Source organism: Ostrea edulis, chromosome 4 (assembly GCF_947568905.1).
Source record: "Ostrea edulis chromosome 4, xbOstEdul1.1, whole genome shotgun sequence".
In the NCBI taxonomy this organism is placed as follows: domain Eukaryota; kingdom Metazoa; phylum Mollusca; class Bivalvia; order Ostreida; family Ostreidae; genus Ostrea; species Ostrea edulis.
The window spans coordinates 18,040,557-18,066,581 of NC_079167.1; the positions used below are offsets into that span (position 1 = coordinate 18,040,557).

A 26,025-nucleotide genomic window follows, 5' to 3' on the forward strand; every position below is an offset into this window, starting at 1 on the left:
CTTCGTAGCCATTTGTGATCAGGTCTTCCAACATTCTGTTGGAATTCCCATGGACACGAATTGTGCTCCTTTGTTAGCTGACCTGCTTTTATATTCTTATGAAGCAGAGTTTATTCAAAAGCTTCTACATGAGAAGAAAAAAATTCTGGCTGGGGCCTTCAACTCGACATTTAGATATATCGACGACGTTGTATCTATTAACAATAATCATTTTCATTCATATGACGATTCAATATATATCTTTGAACTCGAGATAAAAGACACCATGGAGTTCTCCTAATCTAATTTATACTTAGATATTTGATTGAAAATGGATATCAACGGCAAACTAAGAACTCAATTTTTCACTTCTCCATAGTCAACTTCCCATGTTCATATAGCAATATTCCATCTGCATATGGTGATTATATCTCTCAACTGATTCGATACACAAGACCTTGCTCTGCGTATGATCAATTTTTAAATCAAGACAGGCTACTGACAAACAGGTTATGAGATTGATCACTTTTTCGTTATCTTCATCTTTTCATTGACATCTATTCATTATCTTAACATTTTCACATATACATGTATAGTTTGTTATGTACGAGTAGGATTTATGATTTTCATTACTAATTGAAGGAGTAGTTTATCGTTTACCATATGTTCTTCTTAAGTGATTGTGTTATTGGCTACATCGTTAAATTAGGGATTTGGTGTGGCAAGCATCAACAGATACTTTATGGGAACTAAAGAACCTCTTGGAGAATTGAAATACCTTCGAATCTGGCATGATAATTCTGGAAAGGGAGCACAGAAGAGCTGGTATCTTAATCGAGTTATCATTGATGATTTACAAGAAAAAGACAGGTATGTATTTAATAGAATTTGAAATGTATAAAACATAATTTGCTTTGTCCTTTGTGCAAATAGTTATTTTTGCATTCACCATCTCTCATAAACCTTAGATCTTTTACATTAGATGAAACGCCCAACTGCATATTCAACTTATCGAGGTATCATTTTAGATATGTATTCCTTTGCGAAAAGTGGCTTTCCTTGGATGAAGACGATGGTATGATCGAAAGAGTACTTCCAGTGTCTACAAAAGAGAATGTCAATGCATTTAAAACACTGATGAATGAGAACGCACAATTGAATGTAACAGATCATCATTTATGGGTTTCTCTCCTCCTGCGTCCAAACATCAGTCGTTTCACGCGTGTACAGAGACTGGCCACTTTAATGGTTCTTCTTTTGTTAGTTATGATTGCAAACGCAATGTTCTTCAGATCATCATCGGAAGACACTTCCTCATTACAAATGGAAATAGGATTTCTGCGCTTTTCGCTATCGACGTTGTACGTCTCCATCATTGGAGTGATTATTACAACCCCGCCCATTCTTTTTGTAATTATAGCATTTAGAAAAAGCAAAATCAGAAAAACCAAAACAGTTGAACTGTCAAGAACGAAATCTGATGCAAATAAACCCGAAAAGTACGACGTCTCCAACAACCATTGTTTACAGTCATTAAATGAGGATATTATGTTTGCAGACAATAACTTAGTTTTACCTTTCTGGACTGTATATGTTGCATGGATTGTTCTCGTTTTGGCTGCAGCAGCATGTGCTTTTTTCCTTATACTATATAGTATGGAATGGGGAAAGGCAAAATCTGAGGAATGGCTGACTTCCTTTCTATTTTCTTTCATTGAGTCTTTTCTGTTCGTTGATCCTCTAAAGGTGAGTAACCTGTATAAAATTAAAAACAAAACAATATCAAATCAAACGTAGAAAATAATCAATATTATAATTAATAATCAAAATAAACTTTCAAAACAGGAACAATTTAGACGCATAGACGAAACAAATATGGCATGGTTAAGTATACTTCTAATAGACATTTCCAGAGTTTGTGATCCCGAGGTGGTACTCGTTCATTGACATTTACTTTAAGTATGGGAGCTAGTGCGGGCGTGTAAAAACTTGTCCATTCTATAACGTTTGAAATATTAAAAAGGGGGTCGTATTTTCTTATATTGCATTTCGTATATATAATCCAATCGCAATTCTAGTTTTGGAAGCTTGAAGCTAATGCTTTCCCCGAGCTGCTAAGATCATGCTATCTAAACTCTGCTTAATTATCGTGACATTTATCTGTACCCTTAATATTTATGCATGGCTACCTTTATAGGATGACTACCGACTGAAATAATAACACCGACTCTTTAAAACCCCCAAACGAATTTACATGATTTTTCTCATTCTGTATGCAAAGTATTCAAGTATTATAATATTTGTATCCCCCAAAGAAAAGATTTGGTCCAGAATTTTTTGTATTCTTTTTTTTGTATTCAAATTAAGGTTATAAAGAAATCCCCAAACAAACAGCCAATGGTTCATGACACATGACACAAACAGACATTAAGATTGTAGATTTGGTTTCATTCTGAAAAACAATTACATACCATTCAAATTAAGGTTATAAAGAAATCCCCAAACAAACAGCCAATGGTTCATGACACATGACACATGACACATGACACAAACAGACATTAAGATTGTAGATTTGGTTTCATTCTGAAAAACAATTACATACCATGTTAGACAGACATTGTTTCTACTGTTTCATATTGTGCATGTAAGAAATTGTATAAATGTATCATAGAATCTTTAAGGACACACGAATAGTATCTTCCATTACTTTAAAAAAAACATTCATCTCCTAAATCCAAAGAATTCATCACTATGATTCTTGCATTGAAAGGAAAGTTCCAAAATAATATATAATCAACTTCTGTGCTAACATTCAAATTTATCAAAATGACAAATATTGCATTATATTCATTTGATTCTTGTTTTGAGTGTAGTGGATTTCTTCATCAGAATGATGCTCAAATCCTAATTTTTCTACCACCAATTGGCCCGAAACGACCACTATTTTTTTCTAACGAATATGTCATTCTCTAAAATAATTATTTTCCGAATAGAGACTATTTTATAACTTGCACACTCGAACACTAGTGCACCAACACGGTCAATGCAGGAAATTCATTAAATAGAAAAATAAATACCAAATTAATGTTGTACATGATATTTGGGAAGCGCATTAATTTGATCTTACTTTTTATACGACCCCCTTTTTATAACAGTCTGAGCTGAAATCACTATACACTGGAATAGTCTATTAAGTGAGGTTTTCTTTGTGACAGACGTCATTACCTATAGAGTGCATACCAAATAGTAGTAAATAGACAATTCCACAAAAATCTCGAGATTCATTAACAGATACAGCTGTATGTTTTCGTTTTGTTTAGGTTGTGTTTGTTTCCTTGATGTTTGCTACAATATTCAGAAGTATGAAAGAAGAAAAGCCTCCATCAATCGATTTGATGGAATTGCAAAAAGCTTCAGGATATTACCATGGGGATTCAAGGCAAAGTTTTCTGGGCAAGTGTTTTCTTTACTCATGTCTTCCATCGCTATATCATGGCAGTGGACCTTGACAAGCTTCACTCCTAAAACCTTTCGTCGTACTAACTGATCGCCGAAGCTACAGTGTAAGTGGTTGAGTGTTTGCTTCGTAATCGGGAGGCCACGAGTTCGAGCCCCGCTTGTACCATGGCCGCATCAAACGTTAGTCGTAAACATGGGTAGTAATTGCTCCTTCGCCAAATGCTCGACATTTAGAAGTGATCATCATGAGTCTTTCTGATTTAAACGGAGGTCCTGTGTCGCAACAGACATTTCCACGTTAAATACAACTGTAACTCCCACTGCTTTGACCGTAAGCGCTGAGAATAGGTCTGAATTTGTGGTACCTCACATAAAGCTGGTTACGTCTCAATAAGAGTGAAAAATCCTGACGGGACGTAAAACAAACATTCCGGGGGAAATTCCAAAAACATTTATATGAAATAACTGAGAGCTTGTATCATTCTATCATGCTTCATACGAGGCGTTTAAACAAGCCATTAAATACAATTTTAGTGTAATGACCCACCTTAAGAAATAAATTTCCTATTTGAAAATATGTGAGGGTTAGCGTTTCATGAAAGGCAAAGATAACGCACAGTGATCAGTCCTATAACTCCTATAAACAAAACAAAATAGAGAGTTGGGCAAACACGGAACACTGGTTATACCAGAGGTGGGGTCACGTGCCTAGGAGGGGTAAGCATCCCCTGCCAACCAATCATATCCACCGTGAGTTCTATATCATGATCAGGTAAACGGAGTTATCCGTAGTCAAAATATGTGTGCCAAGAACGACTTAACAATCGGTATGAAACATGTCGGACAGCATTTGATCCAATGATAGGTTGTATTGACAAACTAGATCGTTATAGCGACCACAGAATTTTCGAAATGTTGACTTTAAACGAGATTGTTCATGACTCATCCCGGCGTGAAGGGTCGTAGTCCATGCCATCATGTATTTCCAAAAATGAAGTTTGTTTCTTATATTTACATTCTACTTCCATTTACAGTCATTAAAATAGGCATACTATAGTTATATATATCTGTATCCATACGTGTGTTCATGAGAAAATGGTTCTGGTTACAATTTGTAGCGATATTGAAGGCGAAAACCATAGAAATGTAAATATATGTTTGTATTTTCAGCACTTGTAAATGATATCCTGAAGAAAAACGAACCACCATCTGAAGATGAATTAAGACTTCTCAGACAAAAGAGGCAAGAAGAGAAGAAAGCACGAAAAGCAACCTACAACATTCTCATATATATGCTGTACATTTTTGTCCTCTATAGTGCTAGTTACTTGCAAAGGGATCTCAGATCTTTCAATTACAAGTGGAATATGGACAATTATTTGATAGCCAGCAGTGACTCCCAGCTCGGATTTTCAGCCGTAAGTACAAAACATTTAATATCTTATATACATGTACCTTGATTTTTTAAAAGAATCCATATAATGTAGTTTAATGTCATGCGGTATGATAAAACAGGATACACATGGTGTGTATTTAATGCATCAAGTTACTTGAATATACATTTCATTGTAATCATGGTACCTTGTATTTAATCTGCGTAAGATTAAAAACTTAGAATATGCGTGAATGGTTGAAAGGGCACAGCTAAGGGGACATCGGTAGTACGTCATCCACTTTCGAAAGGGAGGAGTAAAATTATGTTAGTGCTCCCCCAATCGATACTCTGAAGTACATAGCTTCCAGCCAATCTTTTCTCAAACAATTTGCATAACCCACGTCGTGTGTCCTGTGCCAACCAATGAGTATCTTCATTATTGATGATACATGTAATTGATTAATAAGAACTAAGCATTTTGCAATGGGTAGATACGAGAAAGAGCTGATGTTTAAGCTACGTATTAGACATCCATATATCGCCAGTAATGCTTCTTGATTGACCCAAACCATGTTTTCCATTTGTTTCAGCATAATAAGCATAGGTTTCTTCTGATGAATTCTTTTTCAATACACATTTCATTTATTAAACTGTCCACTCACTCTTTTAGATAAATGAAACCAAGGATTTTATAGCTTGGATCAACAGAACACTCATACCTACTTTTTACCCTGAACATGACTATCGGGGTGTTCCGTTATCGGCGGTAGACCAGAAATGGTTTGGCGATCAGTCAAGCATTCGGGTTGGACCTGCTCGTCTAAGACAGCTAAGGTCTAAAAGAGGTAAGTTTTTGGAAGAATAAAGTGACATGTTTGAAACGATGTTGACTAAGTTGACTTCACAGTTCTCTTCTCTTTAATTTGTAGAAATTTGCAAAGTTTGGAGTATTACCTGGCCAAAAGACTGTGTTGAAAAATACGCAGAATTAAGTGAAGAGACGTCTCCATATTGTCTGGGATGGCACAAATACAACAAGACAGCATGCAGTGGCACGGTCTATGAGAATACATTCTTAACGTCAAACGCTTGGAAATATACCGATGCAAAAGAAATCTGGGGAATTTCCATTTTAGGAGACTATAACTCGTATAGCGGCGGTGGGTATATTCTAGAATTTACCAAAAACAGAGCACAGGCAGTGGCGATGCTAAATGAACTCATGAAATACTACTGGATTGACAGGGCAACGAGAGCTATTTTTCTGGAGTTTACAATTTACAATCCGAATAGTAACTTGTTTGCGTATGCAATATTTCTTTGTGAATTTCCAGAAACGGGTGGAACACTAATTTGGACCGATACACAGTCCTTTCGACCAGTGTTATCGTCGAATGAGGTGGGGGCATATGCCATTCTCTGTTACATTGTGATTGCCGCATACTTGGTAGCTTACCTCATTCGTATAATTGTGAAAAGCTCCACGAAAGGATGCTGTGCGTTCTTCAAAGTTCCTTGGAACATCGTTGATTTTTTGATTATGATTTTAGGATTTGCATGCATTGGTGTATACATCGTACGTTATATAGACGCCCAAAAGGCTATGCAAATGTATTCTGATGATATCCTGACTGGCACCACCCGCTTTATTAATTTTGGACATATCGTTATTTGGGACAATGTATTTAACGCTCTTTTCTCTGTTATGGTCTTCATCTCCACTTTGAAAGTTTTACGTATACTCGGGTACAACCGTAAGTTCACGGAAATAATATCCGTGGTTACGAATGCTGGCTCCGAGATCGCTGGATTCAGCGTCGTATTTATTGTCATGTTTTCCTCTTTTGTGTTATTTGGGTATTTCTTGTTTGGTGTTCATCTTCAAGGATACAAAAGCGTTTTTGCAACGTGCAGTACGCTTGCTAACACGTTCATTGGTAAAAATAAACTGGATACACTGATGGTCGCTGCTCCTAAGACCGCCCAGTTTTATTACTTTACGTATATGGTTTGTGTTATTATGACTTTGCTGACCATGTTTGCCGCCATCTTGAATAAAAGCATATCAGATGTCAAGGCTGAAACCGCCCACTACACCGACACCATCGGAATATCAGATATTTGTTTGAGATCAGCAAAGAACTTTTTCAGCATGTTTTTCAAGTTTCAGTCTAAGGAAAGCGCACAGAATAACAAAGCAAATGGTAAGTTATGATAATTCATACAACAGGGAAAAAAATATTACTATACATGTCGTATAATATTCTATTTTCCTTAATCTTATATTTCGCTTCAGAAAATTTTAAGAAGATAAATTCCCAGTGGAGCGGAAATGTGGAGGTGTCCAATGTGTTAGCTTTGATTAGGCATACGTTCAATGATTTCAGCGATCTGCAGGTAAAGTTAGTTTTCTTGCTACATGTGTTACTTAACGTCCAATTGGAGATTTTTTTTCAGTCACACTATATAAACAGCATCAGCTGTAAGTGAAAATACACAAATGTTGATCTATACATGACACTCTTAGGCAGTAACAGTGAGGATTCTTTATCGTGCCTACGCCTACAATACATGGAAGACCGGGTCACCGTTTTCAAGGTCATATCTGAAAGACCCGTAACTTTCACTCGTTATACTGGGCGCTTTGACAAAGTTATTTGAATGTTAAACGCTTTACGATCGAACACCGAACTCTGCACGTCTTAGTAGAAAATCAGAGTGCCTTAATCGCTAATCTACTGTGACCGGTGTGTAGTAGTACATTAGTACAATATTTTGTATTTACAAATTAGAGCAACAAGAACATAGCAAGGGAGGAAACCTCGATGAAGCTGTACTCAACATTGGACAAGAGGATGGAAAGAGAGGAAAAGTCGATGAAGCTGTACCCAAAGTCGGACCAAAATGAAATTGGACAATCAAATATTCTGGAACAGTCTCCATTAAAGACCGCGGATTTTTCTTGTAAAGAAATCGAACACCGAAGAAACTACAATGACAGCAAGATGCACATGTATTTTTGATTGTTACGGATGGAATTTCACCTGCCCTAATATTTAGTCAATTTAGGACCGGTTTGTTGTGATACTGTAGATAGACCTCTCATCTTTTCTAGATATGCAATTAAAATTTGAACAAATCATTTTTAGATACATGTATGTGATGCACTTTTTTCCCTCCATTTTCATGCTGTGTTTCAATCCTTTTATCGGCATTTAACTGTTTTTGTAATGCTGTGAAGTGGAGCGAATTGGGTTAATCAGGCAAGAAATTTGTAATGGTGTAAGCCCAGCGTGGACCCCCCCTTCCTGTTCACTACTATATAATTATATGGTGGTATTGGTTATACATATATCGAATGAGAAGACTTTAGAACGATGAATCTGTTTTACTACAAGTTTTGTATACGTTTGACGAATATCTATGATGGGATTTTATTGGTTGTGCTAAATATGTACTTATATTTCATGTTTTCCCTCAAATCTGAGGAACATCAACGTTTGTTTGTTATGCATTGCTAAAAAAATAAATCATTTTAGAAAATCCATTTTGTATAACATTTAATAGTAATATATTGAGGACGCAGAAACTAGATTCGAAGTTTTTTTTTGTTTTTTGTTTTTTTTACACCGGTATACCGATTTACGTCCTACTGGACAACTGCTCACCCATATAGAGACGTCACCAGCTGAGGTGAAGGGCCACAAATGTAGACCATTGTAAGACATTCTTGGCCTTAACAGTGAAGGTACATTATAGTTCCAACTTGTTAAGGTCATATCCGGAAAACCCTTAACTTTCACTTCCAATGCCGGGCGTTTGGGGAAGGAACAGACCTCATTAACAAGCGAAGCCAACCAAGATATTTTCATTGGTATGGAGAGTGATATATGCTATGAAAGGTGAAGATAACGAACAGTTATCAATCTCATAATTCCTATAAGGAATACAAAATAGAGTACCAAATATAACAGAAGGTCATGTCCTAGTGCTCATTCCATCACAGAGCGGTTATTTAATGCCTACTGAGATCTGTTTCTCTGGTCCATCACAGAGCGGTTATTTAATGCCTACTGAGATCCGTGTCTCTGGTCCATCACAGAGCGGTTATTTAATGCCTACTGAGATCCGTGTCTCTGGTCCATCACAGAGCGGTTATTTAATGCCTACTGAGGTCTGTTTCTCTGGTCCATCACAGAGCGGTTATTTAATGCCTACTGAGATCTGTTTCTCTGGTCCATCACAGAGCAGTTCTTTAATGCCTACCGAGATCCGTTTCTCTGGTCCAGATTTGAAAGACGCGTAAATTTACTATCAGGCGAGAAGAGTGAACTCATTCAAACCAGCAGTTTAACAGCAAGCCGTTCATGAAGCGAAAGTTCCATTGACCCGTGTCAGCTTTCGCATGCATAACCAAATGTACAATATATTTTGCAACATTTTATTGAAAACAATAATATCAGATCTTAGCACTAATTACATCAACACAACATTTGCACTCTAACAACGCAACATCGTACACGTTGAATTATTTAATGTAACTTCTTTCAACATGATAGCAAGCTTTCAAGACAACAGAAAACTCCTGTTGGTGATATTTCATAACTACTAGTGAAAAATGATAAAAATTAATCTGTTCTCATCGTAACCATCCTCATATTGTTTAAATTATCCAAATTTAAAGTGAGCACCATTTAAATGTACAGTGTATATTGGAAATAATTTCAAGCATCACCTGTTGGCTTTGCTAAATATCAAAATCACTCGTGTACTAAATTCTTTTGCCTTAATACCTGAAGATGTGATCTTGGGGTTATAATTCACTTTTATGGAAAATATGAATAGACTTTAATCTTGAAAACTTAAAGGCTACCAATAAAGCTTACTAGATATGCACCGCTACATCTAAGTTCCCTTCACCTATACTTTGTGTCAATATCTGAAACTTGTATATTCAATATCTGTAATGAATCAATCAATCAAAGATGAGCAATTCACAAAGAAGTATGGATTTTACATAAGAGGTATTGATCATTTGTTCATCACAAAAACGTCTCCAATAATCATGAAAGACAAAATTTCAATAACACAACACGGATAAATACCACATGGTTAAGATATCGTAGGAAAACTGGGGGGAAAAAACCCAAAACAGAAGATATATAGGAATAGAATTACAAATGATCCTTTATTACTCTTCTATAACACAACATGTCAACAGAAAAAAAAACCTTAACAAAATTTAAGGATACTTGATACAAACAAAACATTGGATGCATGGGTTGATAATATATTTTTGGGGATTAACTTGGTTGTACAAATATGAATATTCTAAAATAAAAGGATCTTGCAATTTTTCTATGACGTTCAAAAGTTGAAATATATTACCACCTTCCTATATAACTCTATATAAGTTTTCATCATTTTTGAAGAAGAAATTTTTTTTTATAGCAAGTGTCCTTAAATCCCCATTCTATCTATACGTGGATGTTTGCTTTCCAGAAACACGTTTTATAAGATATATATATATATATATAAGATTTCCAGGTCTTCCTAAAATGTTAATATTTTTGTTTTATAAGAGAGATTAAGATTTTCTGACCACCTGTGCATCAGATCCGTGAACCTATACCCATACCAGTGTGGCAGGAATATACCAGTATACATACTTTGAAAACAAAACAAAAATAAAGTCTCGCTTGGCTGACACAGTGAGCACCATGATAACCCATGAAAACCCGAGGACTCATTTCCAGTGGTCCTTATTCTGATGTTGATGGTAAGATGGGATCATAATTATGGAATCGAGAGCCTGGATACCCGGAGTAAACGCGCATGTCTGAAGAGGTTGACCACCGTTAGCTTTCACACACAACCACTGCCGATAGAGATGGTAAGCGAATGTGATACCACAATGCTACCTAGAGATTCATGATTAAATTTATTGCCTTCGTGATTACCAAGAAAAATGGATAGATGGTTTTATCACTTCAACATGTATCCATGTGATTTATGTGATATACTTTTAAAAGGCGGTTTTGGAACTATTAAATATATTTACAGATCTGAAGCAAACCTTGACATCAAATGAAAACTCAACCATTCCATATAAACATCTTAGTACAGGCTTTCTCGAATTATTGATACGTAACCAAATATCTTTGTTAAATAACAGTTTCACCCCCTTCGTCTCTGTTACACATGAAGCAGCCCCGACAAGCTTTGGTGTAAATATGGATTCTCTATCCCTTAAGGTTACAATCAATATTCCAAGTTTTGACAGACAGAGAGAAGGACAGACAGAATGTGTCTTCAAACTCAAAGCGAAAAATGTATCCATTCTTAAATAATGTAAATAATGGAGAACCTAGAGTAATTACAATTAGTAATTGTAATGAGGGTCATTAGAAACCTCTGGCTTCAAATCAATCACAATGAACTGCTTCATCACAATATGCAGTGTACATAACAAATCAATACAAACTGTTACCTATTAATAAATCGTCAAACATGATCATTGTGTACTCTTTTCTTTTTGAGGAAGATAAAGGTGCATTTTTCCTGATTTCAAAGATCTGGTGAATTAACCAATGCTGAAAGAGTATTACCATAGAAATGACAACAGCACTTGGACTGATGGAAATTGATTACACGTGATGCACTATTGTATTGCACAAAAACAGTTGGCTAGCTACTGCAACATCCCACGCTCTGCTTTTCCTGATTGACGTAGTCCGTTACACTGAATTTAGGATCAGTTGGTTTCCTCGTCTTTTTCATCTTTAAGTCTCTGAAATGGTATCCATATAATGAAATAAAATACAATATAATGAAATAAAATACACCAAACCTTACCCAGTTTATAGTTCATTCCCATGTTAAGTCATCATAATAGTTGAGATGTTTTGAATTTATTACTTTGCATATCTAAAGCTAGTAAATCACTTTCTTATTTCTACAATATGTCACACAGGAAGCAATTATCGTTCATAAATATTGTCAATTCTCTCCTCCAGCCCGTGTGGATCCGGGTTAGAATAAATCTCCAGCACACCTTCCTTGTTGTAAGAGGCAACTAATTGGGACGGTCCTTTGGATGAGATTGCAAAAACCGAGGCCCTGTGTAACAGCAAGTGTGACACAATAAAGATCCCTCTCTGCTCAAAGACGTAGGCACCGAGCATAGACCAAAATTCCACAGCCCTTCACCGGCAATGGTGACGTCTCCATGAGTGAAAAATTCTCAAGCAGGACGTTAAACAATATACAAACAACCAATCAGTTTTCTCCGAAACAATTTACAAATTTTATTATACTTTGACTCTACCAACCTTGCAACAGCCATAAATGCCAGGTCGACGTTCATCCCGGTCTTGGCACTCGTTTCCATAAAGGCAACGTTATATTCCTGGGGAAGACCAAATCTCAAGTAAGTACCAACTACATTGTATATGATATAAGAAACATACACCTCCTCTCATCCATTCGAAATATTTTTATCATTATAAATACAGAAATTTCAAATCAAAACGAAATACATTAGAAAAGCTATGAGGACTAAATGAAGAACGTTTCTTACATTAGCTAATCGTTCTCCGTCTTCTGTTCGTATCACCTTCTCTGACGCCATATCCGCCTTATTCCCCAACAGCATGATAACGACATCCTCTTGTGCATACTCATTTATTTCGCCAAGCCACGCCTATGAATAATTTAAAGAATGTATTTCATAAACTATCATCAAAGTTTTATCAATAAAAACAGGTTGGGTTTTTTTCCCCAGTTCTTTATAAATCAAAAAACTATATTCTAACAAAAAAGGGTGAAGATATTAACACTTACTCGAATGTTATCAAAACTAGCTTTATTGGACACATCGTAAAGTAGTAGCAGTGCTGAAAGAAATTCAAAGACCTTGAATTGTGGGAGTTCTTAAATGGTTATCGTTTCTACTGAAATCAAGAGCGCCTTCAACAGCACAAATTACATACCATTAACAATCAACATTTTATATATAAAGTTTAAATCATGTAGCTAAAAAACGAATATTTTAACAACATATGACAAACCAGGGCCTGGGGTTATAAAACTTTTCGAGCACATTTTCACACTCAAACTCAAACTTCGTGCTCTAAATCGAACTCATACTCAAAAGATAAGGTTACAAACCTTTATAAAATCATTCTCCCACTTAAATGGAGTATATCCTCAGTATTTTATGAGTATGTTTCAAAGCTTGTTCGGAGTTGTACTCAAAACAAATATGGCCGAGTCTGAGTATGAGTACAGTAAAAGTTTTATAACCTCTAGGCCAGGCTAGACACCTGACGCTCTCCAATATGCTGAATAGGTTTGGTGTGTTTCATCTCAAGTACGTTAAAAGACTGAAGAAATACATTTCTTAAAGAACTGCATTTTACATGGGAAATTAAATTATAGACATATACAGTGTAACGAAAAATTCCCCACTGACAAGTGAACAGCTTGTAATTTCCAAGAAAATAAATTTCAATTCATGCAATATGTCCTTCCATTATCCCTAGATACTAGTAGTGCATAGAATGGTAAGTTACTTGCCTGAAGTCTGCAAGAGGAGTTAGAAATATCATGTGTCCCACAGTCAAATAAATACTTTCACATAAAGTACACAACTTTTACAGATGTGGATTATATGCAACAAAAGTAAAATATGTGAACTATACGAAGCGAGTTATAGTTTGATATGTGATATCCTATGGGAAAATTGTGCAAAAAGGTCGGACAGACAAATCTCATTTGTATCATTAATAATCCGCAAAACACGGATATAAAACTGTGAAATGTAACACTGTAACACACCTTAATGCAGTGCACGTGTACCAGTATCAACGAAAGACGTTAAATGAAAGAAAGCAAAAGTGAGCAAACGCTCAAACATTGCTTGACAATGCCTCAAATCCTATGGATTACTACCAGAACAGGACAGAGGGGCTCGAAATTCTAAGTTCAAAAGGGGCATAACTCCCAGAAAAAATATTGAGTCAGAATTTCCTGGGAATATGCATATCTACACATTGTGCCCTTATTAACTACAACGTTTCACGAAATTCTGTTGAGCGGTCTCAGAGGAGTTGCGCTAACAAGGACAGGACAGACGGGCTCGAAATTCTAAGTTCAAAAGGGGCATAACTCGCAGAAAAATTATTGAATCAGAATTTCCTGGGAACAGTATGTCCTTATTAACTACAAAGTTTCATGAAATTCAAATGAGCGGTCTCAGAGGAGTTGCGCCGACAAGAACAGGACTTCTAAGTTAAAAAGGGGCATAACTCCCAGAAAAATTATTGAATAAGAATTTCCTGGAAAATGCACATCTACACAGTGTGTCCTTATTAACTACAAAGTTTCACGAGATTCTTTTGAGTGGTCTCAGAGGAATTACGTTGATAAAAAAAAAGGCACTGACAGACTGACAGAAGGGTAAAAAACATCATACCCTTCAAAACTTCGTTGCGTGGGGTATAATCAAAATTTCCCTACAGCATATTCTTTAACTTAAAATTACATAAATGTTCGATGCGAACCATTTTTCCTGGAAAAAACGTACATATCGATAATATGAAGCTGTAAGATAATTTAGATCAAGTACAGTATGGTTTTCTTAATTTTCAATGAACAAAGAAGTTTTTATTTTATATAAAACGTGTAAATATTTACACGTGTTATCAGTGCCAGTTAGAAATATGCTAAAATTGGTATGATCCTAAAAATAAATATCTAAATATCTGAAATTTACACTGACAGAATTAATACGTGAATCACTCACTAATTATTATGTAATTCTCTTGAAAAAAAAATCCAAGAAAAACGAATTGAATAACACCAAAGTAAATTCTTTCAATTCCCCCCCCCCCCCCCCCCCCCCCCCCCCCGAGTTCCGAAGACAGTCTAAACGTTTCACATGCGACTCCCGACATGAAACACGTGAGGACTACAGTGAATTATTACATTTTGTGAAGGCTTACAACAGGACATCACGTGTTAAATAATCACGTATACTATAATAAATACTACTTCTAAATACATATGTACACAACAACAAACAGTGGCGGATCTAGAGGGGTTACGGGAGTTGAAAATGTTGACACAATCAAAACGTAACTTTTCGCCATTTTTGGGGATCCCACATTCGGATGCAAAATATTGCAAATGCAACCCAACACCCCCTCCCTTCTTTGGGACGGAAAATATACCATCTCGGTCGCAACGCAACCTCCTCTGAAATATTTTGGATCCACCACTGCCAAACAACATATCCGAAGACGAGTGAAACAGTAATAAGCACAATACAACGAAACTGGAAAGTAGCATTTAGAGGTCTATGATGTGCCACAACACCTTAAGTACCGTGAGCGTCCCTGTAATACGCATGCGTGACACTGCGAAACCTCTCTTGACCTGCCGTGTCCCAGATCTGGAATAACAAAGGTCACACGCCCTGTAATCTCAACATCACTTCTCTCATTCAAGGTCATTCGAATCCCAGCTTGATAACCATGGCTAACTTTTGGAACATTGTCAATTTTGCTTAGCTACAGTATAACTGAATATCGCTGGAGTACTCTGACTAATGGATTCAGCGAAGATATTTCATAATTGTTAAAGAATTTACTTTGCATGAAAATTTTCAAAACGAGTTCTTAATATTATAAAAATCTCCAAACGTCCATGCATCAAACTTTATTGAATGACCTTGAACTTTGAATTCAGTTGCTAATGTAACCTACCATTAGCATCTCTATAATATGCACGTGTTATACTTCGGAACCTCTCTTGGCCAGCTGTGTCCCAAATCTGTAATAAACTCATATTTGAAATCGATGCAAGTTTCTCCATCCCATTACATGCCGGTCTATAAGACAAAACAACATTTCACTACCCTGCACCTTCTCAATAAATCTTCCAAACTCTTTGGTTTGGTCGCTATCAACACATTTCGGGAAAGAATGAACTAAATTTGAATTTTCTATCACCAAGGTCTTCATGTACATGTACAGTGTAAAAGCTTCAACGTGTGGACACATAACATTTGCCTTTAATAGGCTAATCTATGTATAATCATAGCGGTTGGATGATGCATGATTACAACACGGCCATCATAAACTGTACATAACAATGAAGTATCGAAATTGTCTTTTCGATAGAGAGATGTATATAGGCTCTGTTTTCAGTGTCCCAAATACGTTTAGCAATCGTGCATTATTATGAAATGTTCTGTACAACCATCACATTTTCTCTGTGGTTCTCCAACAGTGGGAATCCGGGTTAGAATAGGTCCTCAGTACCCCCTTGCTTGTCGTAAGAGCCGACTAAATGGGGCAGTCCTTCGGATGAGACCGCAAAAACCGAGGTCCCGTGTCGCAGCAGGTGTGGCACGATAAAGATACCTCCCTGCTCAATGGCCATAAGCGCCGAGCATAGGCCTAAGTTTTGCAGCCCTTCACCGGCAGTGGTGACGTCTCCATATGAGTGAAATATTCTCGAGAGGGACGTAAAACAATATTCAATCAATCAATCCAACAGTAATGCGTAATACGATATGGAAACTGTCCCACGTGGACATTAACATTAGGGCCGGGGGTTGCACCATTCCCTTCCAAAAGGAATGGGTGGGTGGAGACCCCAAAATAGCCATAAATTACCTCTTTTTTTTAATTTTAAATGTCCAACCAAAAATGGGGTGCGACCCCCCCCCCCCCCCCAATCTGCCACTGATTTTTGCTTTAAACATTTATTCAAAGTTTTGACTCCTTCAATGTTTTCTACTTCATTGTCTTGTTAAAAAGCTGTACCCTTACCGTTTACATGTAATGTGTTCTTGGTGCCATATATATTTCATGTACATAAACTGCGCTATGGGAAATGCGGCCTCCACAACTTCCGTTTCAAAACATACAACACGTACATTGTACAGTTCACTGTGGGTATCACGACCCACGCTTACTACATCTAATGCTTTCAAACCCCGTATACTAATCTCTCACCAGAGGGCGTTACGCTACGCTCCACAACAAAGTGAAGCTTGCGTAGCGCGCCCTCTGGTGAGAGAATGCCCCGTATACATGTACATTGTATTCTGATCCCGAATTAGTGGCGGTTATCAAAATAACAATTCAGTGTGTTGCTCCTGATTGACAATTCTATAATACTGACAATATACTGACCTGCAACTTAACCTTTGTTCCATCCACATCTACAACCTTATTCTACAATAATAAAACAGAAACAAAATTAGTAAGTACTCTTAAAAGTAAATTCTAAACCCCCCGAATTCCTCATATGTCTGTATAACGTCTAGGCATGATAGTTCACTTGCAATACAAATATGTTTAAAGTTTTGCTGAAGATTATTAACTTGAGTGACATTGGCAAAGAAATAAACACATCTCTCTGATCTTATCTAGCAGTGACATTGTCGGTTAAAAGCACACACTTGGTTACTGTTACTGTCTTAAAGATAAGAGACATTTGGACGAGGGTAAGAAAACGCCATGTGTTGAGTCCTCTTTCAACCCGAGTCCAAATATCAGTTATATTTACAGTGCGGTCGTAATGTATTTTGTGTATCTTGTGACACATTATCAACATTCCTGTAACAATTGTCGACAGTACACATGAAGCGACACGTATACTGGGACATTCACTGATTTCATTTTTTTTTTCATTAGCGAACGATTTATCATTATCCAATGGTTATGATGGTGCATCATTAATATGTTTCATTAGCGAACACAAATGCATTCGTTAATGTAACATTTATCACGAGTGGATTTTATATCATCAGTGGTAACTACAGTTATAACGAGAGTATTCGCAACTGGGCGTATAAAACGTAACATTAAATCCGTTCTAAGTATACAACTAGATATATATAATTTAACATCAGATCCGCTTTAAATCAAATCAGCTTTAAGTATACAACTAGATGTATATAATGTAACATCAGATCCGCTCTATATATACAACTGGGCGTGTAAAACTAACATTGGATCTACTCTAAATATACAACTAGACGTATAAAACGTAACATCAGATCCGCTTTCAGTATACAACTAGACGTATAAAAAGTAACATCAGATCCGCTTTAAGTATACAATTAGACGTATAAAACGTAACATCAGATCCGCTTTCAGTATACAACTAGACGTATAAAACCTAACATCAGATCCGCTTTCAGAATACAACTAGACGTATAAAACGTAACATCAGATCCGCTTTAAGTATACAATTAGACGTATAAAACGTAACATCAGATCCGCTTTAAGTATACAACTAGATGTATAAAACGTAACATCGGATCCGCTCTAAATATACAACTAGACGTATAAAACGTAACATCGGATCCGCTCTAAATATACAACTAGACGTATAAAACGTAACATCAGATCCGCTTTCAGTATACAACTAGACGTATAAAACGTAACATCGGATCCGCTCTAAGTATACAACTAGACGTATAAAACGTAACATCGGATCCGCTTTAAGTATACAACCAGACGTATAAAACGTAACATCGGATCCGCTTTAAGTATACAACCAGACGTATAAAACGTAACATCAGATCCGCTTTAAGTATACAACTAGACGTATAAAACGTAACATCAGATCCACTCTAAATATACAACTAGACGTATAAAAAGTAACAGCAGATCCGCTTTAAGAATACAACTAGACGTATAAAACGTAACATCAGATCCACTTTAAGTATACAACTAGACGTATAAAACGTAACATCGGATCCACTCTAAATATACAACTAGACGTATAAAACGTAACATCAGATCCGCTTTCAGTATACAACTAGACGTATAAAACGTAACATCAGATCCGCTTTCAGTATACAACCAGACGTATAAAACGTAACATCGGATCCGCTTTAAGTATACAACTAGACGTATAAAACGTAACATCAGATCCGCTTTAAGTATACAACTAGACGTATAAAACGTAACATCAGATCCACTTTAAGTATACAACTAGACGTATAAAACGTAACATTGAATTGCTGTTTTCTACATTATTGACGTTAAGTATGCAACACAGGTACACAGAAAGCCTTTTATAACCCACAGTTCCACAAAAACTGAGCACTCTATATACAATTTTGTGTATTAGTTTACATGTAATCTAAATGACTTGTCACTTACATTCACCCCTGTTCATTTTGTGGAATCGTTGTCTTCTTCATTACACTGTTATATAAAGTTTTATGGCGTCTCTGTTACAATGCTGCACATGTAAACATATCTTACTGGTGTTTCTGTTACAATGTTTTAGTACAAAGTTTCTCTGTGTCTTTGGGACAATGTTTTGCTAGCGGGTGTAGATTGGAGAGACACATACAGATTAAGTGTTTTGTAAGCTAAAAAGTCATGCTGTTACACACAAACTAATTCCACAATAAAATCTTATGTTAAGGTAATGCTTTCTTTACACTATATCATCATTCAAACAAGAAATCACGGATAGGTAGGAATTGATTGTAACGGATTTGGAAAATCATTATATCAAATTAAAACAAATTTTAAAACAAACTTCAGAAATCCTTTCAATGACTTCTGGTATTCATTAAATCTGTTACTAATAACAATTCTCTGTCATTTTTAATTTTTTTAAATATTTACATAACTATTGGTTTTGCCTTTGGTTTCTCTACAAACTGAAATGATAATGTCAGCCTGGACTTCTCCATGACTGTGTTGCAGTTGTTAACAATGTAAATATAAAAAATGAAATTCATTTTTTGAATATACATGAGGGTATGAATTCCAATGCACTTCATGAAGTATGCTAAAGTGAAGTGTTGCAGTTCACACTTTACTGTATTTTAAATCTTTAATAACTTGACATTATTTGTTTCAGCAAATCTAAAAAAAAAAATTAATTACGGATAGGTTAATCTGTCAATCTGATTAAAATCAGCTCCTCAATGAATGAATGAATGAATCACAGATTTAATTTCTCAGAAATTAGTATAAATTTTGAAATGGTTATAACAAGCCTAAAGGTTTGTTATAACTATTTCAAATATTTATAATAAAACAAAATTAAATCCAGTAGAACAACAAATTTATTATTGTGGGTCGAGTTCTTTGTCATTGCAAGTTGTATTTTTCACAACTTCTAAACTTTGTTATAATACATTAAAATTTGTGAAAACCAGTGTTTAAAATTTGTGATCAAGAACATTTTTTCTTTCGAAACTTGGACAGTCCTGAATAATAGAACTGAATCAAGTACAACAAAAGTTCCTGCAGTACTAAAGATATAAGAAAATAGTCATACTAGTAGGTGATAACCATTTAATACTGGTATACATGTCAGTAACAATACATCCATAATGCATCCTCCACTCACCCTGAAGTCTATCCCAACTGTCGAGATAAAGCTCCCCGAGAGGAAAGCCCCGTCTTTAAATCTGACCAGTAGACAAGTCTTGCCCACTCCGCTGTCTCCTATCAACATCACCTAAATTAAAACAGAAAGACAAATGTACTCTGGTGATAAACACGACAGGCAATTTTAATAAGAGTCCTACAATCTATTCAAATTATGAAGTTTTCTGTATTACACCAATTCATTGTTATATGCATACTGTATTTACATATGTAAATATTATCAGTTATGGTACGAGAACACAATCATTGGTTTAAAAAAAACTCACATGGTCTTTTCTGACATAGTTGATCAGATTAATACAAAGTTTCCGTTACTGGATATTGTTGCTAGGAAACTAAAATCTAAGGTGAAACTGGGGAAGTAGAATACTTGACTCCATTCAGTGATGGTTTTACTAATTGGGATTAGAGTCTTATAAAGGAAACTTATATCACATACAAGTAGTCAGTCATCACCATGGAAACCAGTCTATTGACCATTGTAAAAATATAATTACACCTACAATGAACATGTAACTTGAGGGCTATGTGAATATCTAGAAAAATCCCCAATCACAGCTTTCCAAATAGAGCTGTCATTACAGTGCTCTTGGCAAGCTCATTTGACTATATAGATGTCCACAAATTAGTGATTCATCAGGTTTCTGTATAATCTAATTTGCATTATGTTCAGATCTTGCTCAATTTAAAGTTTTAATTTTCTAATTCATATATGATATTAAGGTATTCAATGTATAACAACCTTACTTCGTATCTAGTATATGGATGGTGGAATTTTTGTAATCATGATCTAGAATATCTTCTATTCAAAATTAAAATACACTGAACAAATATCCCAAGTGAGTTGATTTATATTTTTAAGTATTTTCAAAACAAAAAAATAGTAAATCAGTTTTTTTCATGAATCCTTTTTAAGTCTTAAGGAGGTATTCTTACACCACAGAAATTTGATATGGATGAAAAGTGGAGGATATGTGCAACAATATTTTGAAATTGAAAACTTTCAAATTTACTTTATTTAGTAAAAAAAAAAAAATGCAGTTCTAGTTGAAAGCAATCAGAAAATTTTTAAATCCCTGCTGGACTCGAATGATCAATCTACAGTTCAGCAGTCGACATGCTAACCTATTAAGTTACTCAGCTTGGCGAGAATTTTTTAAATGAATAGACAAATATTGCTGATATTTATATTTTCATCCATGTTTTAAAAGGAAGTCAGCCATCATGATGATGTAGAGTACCTCCTTAATTCTATCTTTATTCTATCTTTATTATTATTATTATGTTTATTCAGGCAAAGCATAAGATAAATTACAAATCTTAATCATATACATTGTAAAATACATTAATAATGTCAATTAGGTCAATTAGGTTCTTGTTAAAGTTTATGTACATGTATCATGTACTGTAGCTGTTCCTAGTTACTTAACACATTTAATTTAAAAGGAGGTTTTAATGTGAACAATAGGAAATCAATTTTAAAATAATTAAAACACAAGTTTGCTCATTGTACAATATATCAGAGAATTAAGGGTTTGTACAGTCAATCCTTATCTTGAAATCAATAAAATGTCAATGGATTCTTTAGGCATAAAAAATAATAAATTCTTGCGTTTCCACTAACATCGTAGACAAAATTAAGGTAGGTAAGTAGGATTAGGGAATATGTGATGATTTCATATCCATTATGTTATTTCCTTAAACTTTTCAAAGTACACACACAAAGGAATATTCTAATCATGATCTCCTTGGGGTATATCAAAATATTGAACACCAGGGAGTGGGACTCATTTTTCATTATCAATTTAACTCTATATGCTTTTTAAAATATCAATTTCATCTGCAGTATAAATACAAGTACCCACCCCAAAACAATGTTGATTCAATAATCTCTTGAATAATTTGTTTAAAGAAATGTAGGGTAGAATACATGCAACTTTAGGGTTGATAGGGTTTGCAGAAACAATTTTTATTTTAGGCCTAAACGCTACATGTATCTTTTCTCCTTGATGCAGACTTCTATTTCTTTAATGTAGATGCCTTCAATCCATGCACAGACTGTCAACTTGCAGGTTATGAGCAATTTTCTTGTCAGATGCTGATGGTTAAAGCTTAAGATGCATTGTGAAAATCTTTGCAAAGCACATAGATAACCGAACATCTGTACATCATCTTGTTTAAGGGGTGAGATCAAAAGATCGATGTTGGATAAAAATCTAAATTCAAATAGTTAGGGGGAGGGGGAATAAAATCTCCCGTAAGTTTTTGTCATCTGACATCAATTACACTTTAGTGGAAAAGGAGAAAAAAGACAAGCAACTGTTAAAATCCACAATAATATTACATTTTAATGAATATTTTTAAATAGTTTTAAAGTGACTTTCATTTGTGAATAAACAGTAGAAAAGGTGTACAGAGTGTTATTTATAATGGTGTGTTTTTACCTGTCAATCTATTAGTTTCAACACTCATCATCAGGGCTTGATACTAACTTTTTATGTCACCAGTCCAGCCGGACTGATGGGGTATAATTTCAACCAGTCCGCAGAAAAATTTACCAGTCCAACAGTTTTCCAGAAATAATTAAACATATTTCGTTAATGTTATTAAAATGAAATTTAACTCAATATGCCTCAGACAATATTGTAACATTTAAATGTGGGATTTATATTTACGAACCAGATTCGTCTAAATATTTACAGATCGAAGAATGCCAAATGTGTGTATAAAATTTCCTAAGTATATTTTCCAAAATGATGCTTTAGAAAATTAACCAGTCCCATGGACTGACTAAAACAAATGTATGTCGGTCCGCCAGACTTTTAACCAGTCACAGACTGATGGGCATATGTTAATTTCGAGCCCTGATCATATTCAGTTTTAAAGGGGTTGGAGGGATCTTGGAAAAAACTATGTGAATTTCGTTTTTTGTCAGACTTTGAACTTTTGATCTCACCCCTAAGACAGTCTGTAATCAACTTTGAAGAGACTTTACCAAATACCTTTAAATTCATCATAGGACTAAGGTGTCTCACTTTAAAGTAATTTAGGTATGATAAAGAAAAATATGGTGGGTGTTTTAATTGTGTGTTCTCCTTTGATTAATAATGGAAAATGGTTTCCTACACATTTTTCTTCCTCTACGGGGTTATGTCTGTCATAGCACTGATATTAAATGTACATTTACATTTCATAGATATTTGTACATGGATGTGATAACTACATTTCTGTCGCTATGCTTGAGTGCTAACAATTGAATGTTGGAAATATTTTACTAAAGCCTCAGGGTAAAGTTTGTGTTTTCTTTAAATGCTAAAAATATACCCATGTACCAAGCCATGTACAGGATTGTGTTTTGAAATGCCTATAAATTGATTGTTCATGTTAAACTTGTATTATCAATCACATCACGAAATAAATCATATAGGCCTTAGTAATTTTTGAGAAATTCATTAAAGTACATTATTTAAATATCAATGAAAGTTGTGCAGTAACAGACTCTGAGTGTACATTTGTTGAAATTATTCATAGGCAGGGGCGGATCCAGGAATTTTTGAAAGCGGGGAGGGGGGGATTCTGCCCTTAATTAGGGTGGTCCAACCTCGGAATTTGTTAAATGTGTTATTTTTACCAATTTTAGCAAAATTTCCTAACGAAAATGGGGGAAAGGAGGTCCAACCACCCACACCTCTCCCTCTAGATCCGCCACTGCATAGACCTACTGACACATTAGTAAACATATGCATGTAGGCCTACTAACGCATATTTTAACAAACGCTTAGGTATCACATGCACTGCGACTTTTTCGCAGGCAGGACAGCTAGTGTCTACATATTTACACCGAGATAAATGCACGCGTGTGACACGCGACTTCATACCTTCGATGACATGTCGAACATCTCTGTTGACATTTGACGATTTGGCTGGCGCTTGACACCATTCTGAGCAGGAGTATCGAAATAGTTTGGCATCCTGTCTTTTCCCATCACGAATAAACTCCTTCACTTAAATACCACCAGATCAAATTTTCAACTCATGGCGAGTATTTGATGACGTCAAAATGCAACAGGTTTTGTTTATTGTCATAAAATTAGAGTTACGCCCCTTTGACTGAGTGTCGAGTGTCACTCAATCAAAGGGACATAACTCTAATTTATGATGCCAGTAGAACGAACCGTAAAGGAAATAATTTAGTAATTACGAGTAAAAAGGAAAATTGGTATATAAACTCGCAATTGAGTTGCACAACGTATGAATAGCCTTGGAAGCGTTTGATTTGGTAAACGGGAAAATGTGCGATATGAATAATTCTATCGAAACGTTTTTTTGGGATAATGTTTTTAAATGGCTCAATATTGTTCAAGATATAAGGATACCCAACAAATTATGCTTGCTTGGTCAATAAAACGAAATGATTTTATTAGTGTGCACTCAACACCGGAATTACAAGAGTCTTGAAGTCACATTATTCCATTATCACCTGTATATGGTGTATATAGATGATTCGATACGTAAGAGCTTGTTCTGCGTGTGGTCAGTTTTTAAATCTAGGCAGACTACTGACAAACAAGTTGATAGTGCAGGAGTTTCAACAGTCTCGTTTAAACTTAAAGTCAGCATTTCGAAAATTCTATGTTCATTATAACAATCTAGTTTGCCAATACAACCTGCCATTGGGTCAAATTTTTTCTGACTTAATTTTGACTACGGATAATTCCGTTTACCTGATCAAGATATAGGGCTCACGGCGGGTGTGACCGGTCGACAGGGAATGCTTACTCTTCCTAGGTACCTGATCCTACCTCTGGTATATCCAAGGGTCCGTGTTTGTCCAACTATCTATTTTGTATTGCTTATAGGAGTTATGAGATTGATCACTGTTCGTCATCTTCAACTTTTATTAAGCATTATGATAGTTTAACGTTATTACAAGTTAAAATTTCGTGAAACTTGTAACTTGGCAAGCTTCAATCAAAAAAGTGATTTCTGATATTGAAAACAGCTTAAATTAAAAAAAAAAAATCACTACAAAAACAAAACAGAAGAGCTTTCATAGAGAAAGACATCACGTGATCAATATTTGTATGCTGTATTTTCTCATAATTACGAGAAAAGTACGAGATCTTTTATCGTAATTTCGAGATGATTATCTCGTAACATTGTTTTCATAATCACGAAATAATTTTTGTGTAATTATACGAAATCGCGGAGTGTGAATTTATTTTTTATTTTTTATATGATACTAACAGTCTTTTGTATACTGAATTGATACAGCGCGCGATGTTAATATGAAAAAACCAACTTTTATTGAACGGTAAAATCTATCTTTAAATTACTGTTCTGAATTTATCTGAAAAATATATATAATTAATCAATTTTAAAACTAAAAGATAAATATTATGAACAAAAAACTAAATTATTCAAATCGTATATGTTTTATATTCGCCTTTTCTCTTAATACCACGTGTGAGGCAGCAGTAGAGCGCGGTATAAAATTTGATATACTAATATTTACCAATATCTTTAATTTCGCAACAAAATCCCATAAAACATATAATTCTGGATGCAAATATTGCTGAGATGATGAATATGATAAAATTATCTATGTTTAAACATCCTATTATAAAAACTAATCCTATCCTTCTTTAATATAGTTCTTCATTTCGTATCGCCGCTTCATATGACCTTGCTCGTTTTTATTTGAATTATTCTTAATTTCATTCATGACTTATTCATTTATTCACTTACATTATCATTATCATTTTGCTTTATTTT

At 35.1% G+C, this 26,025-nt stretch overlaps 2 protein-coding genes across 3 annotated transcripts in view; one reads left to right on the forward strand and one right to left on the reverse strand.

Annotated features, from left to right (window-relative positions):
* Positions 1–8,360, forward strand: part of LOC125668888 (uncharacterized) — a 68,646-nt gene extending 60,286 nt beyond the window's left edge. The window contains exons 26-33 of the mRNA XM_056162151.1: positions 689–849; positions 1,008–1,725; positions 3,300–3,432; positions 4,609–4,856; positions 5,484–5,658; positions 5,743–7,017; positions 7,110–7,210; positions 7,606–8,360. Coding sequence (XP_056018126.1) covers positions 689–849; positions 1,008–1,725; positions 3,300–3,432; positions 4,609–4,856; positions 5,484–5,658; positions 5,743–7,017; positions 7,110–7,210; positions 7,606–7,836 — 3,042 coding nt within the window. The 3' untranslated portion in view covers positions 7,837–8,360. The remainder of the gene's footprint in view (positions 1–688; positions 850–1,007; positions 1,726–3,299; positions 3,433–4,608; positions 4,857–5,483; positions 5,659–5,742; positions 7,018–7,109; positions 7,211–7,605) is intronic.
* Positions 8,361–9,238: 878 nt separating this feature from the next.
* Positions 9,239–24,337, reverse strand: LOC125668688 (ras-related protein Rab-37-like). Of its 2 annotated transcripts, none has more exons than XM_048903035.2 (8): positions 24,129–24,337; positions 20,210–20,320; positions 17,017–17,058; positions 15,200–15,266; positions 12,656–12,708; positions 12,393–12,515; positions 12,145–12,221; positions 9,239–11,603 (listed from the first exon to the last, which is right to left on the reverse strand). In XM_048903035.2, the coding sequence occupies exons 1-8, from the start codon at positions 24,234–24,236 to the stop codon at positions 11,501–11,503; spliced, it is 684 nt and encodes a 227-aa protein (XP_048758992.1). In that variant the 5' UTR covers positions 24,237–24,337; the 3' UTR covers positions 9,239–11,500. The 2 variants fall into 2 exon arrangements, with proteins under 2 accessions (XP_048758992.1, XP_048758991.1); XM_048903034.2 differs by lacking the exon at positions 15,200–15,266 and adding an exon at positions 15,580–15,646 and having other exon boundaries at positions 24,129–24,335.
* Positions 24,338–26,025: the final 1,688 nt, after the last annotated feature.

Excerpts from the sequence above, each read along its gene's own strand:
- LOC125668688 (XM_048903035.2), bottom strand. The coding sequence starts at position 24,236 with ATGGGAAAAGACAGGATGCCAAACTATTTCGATACTCCTGCTCAGAAT. Across the intron at positions 12,222-12,392 it reads ACGGAGAACGATTAGCTAAT|GAATATAACGTTGCCTTTAT; the intron begins GTAAGAAACGTT and ends GGTCTTCCCCAG. Across the intron at positions 11,604-12,144 it reads GCATTTATGGCTGTTGCAAG|AGACTTAAAGATGAAAAAGA; the intron begins GTTGGTAGAGTC and ends ATACCATTTCAG.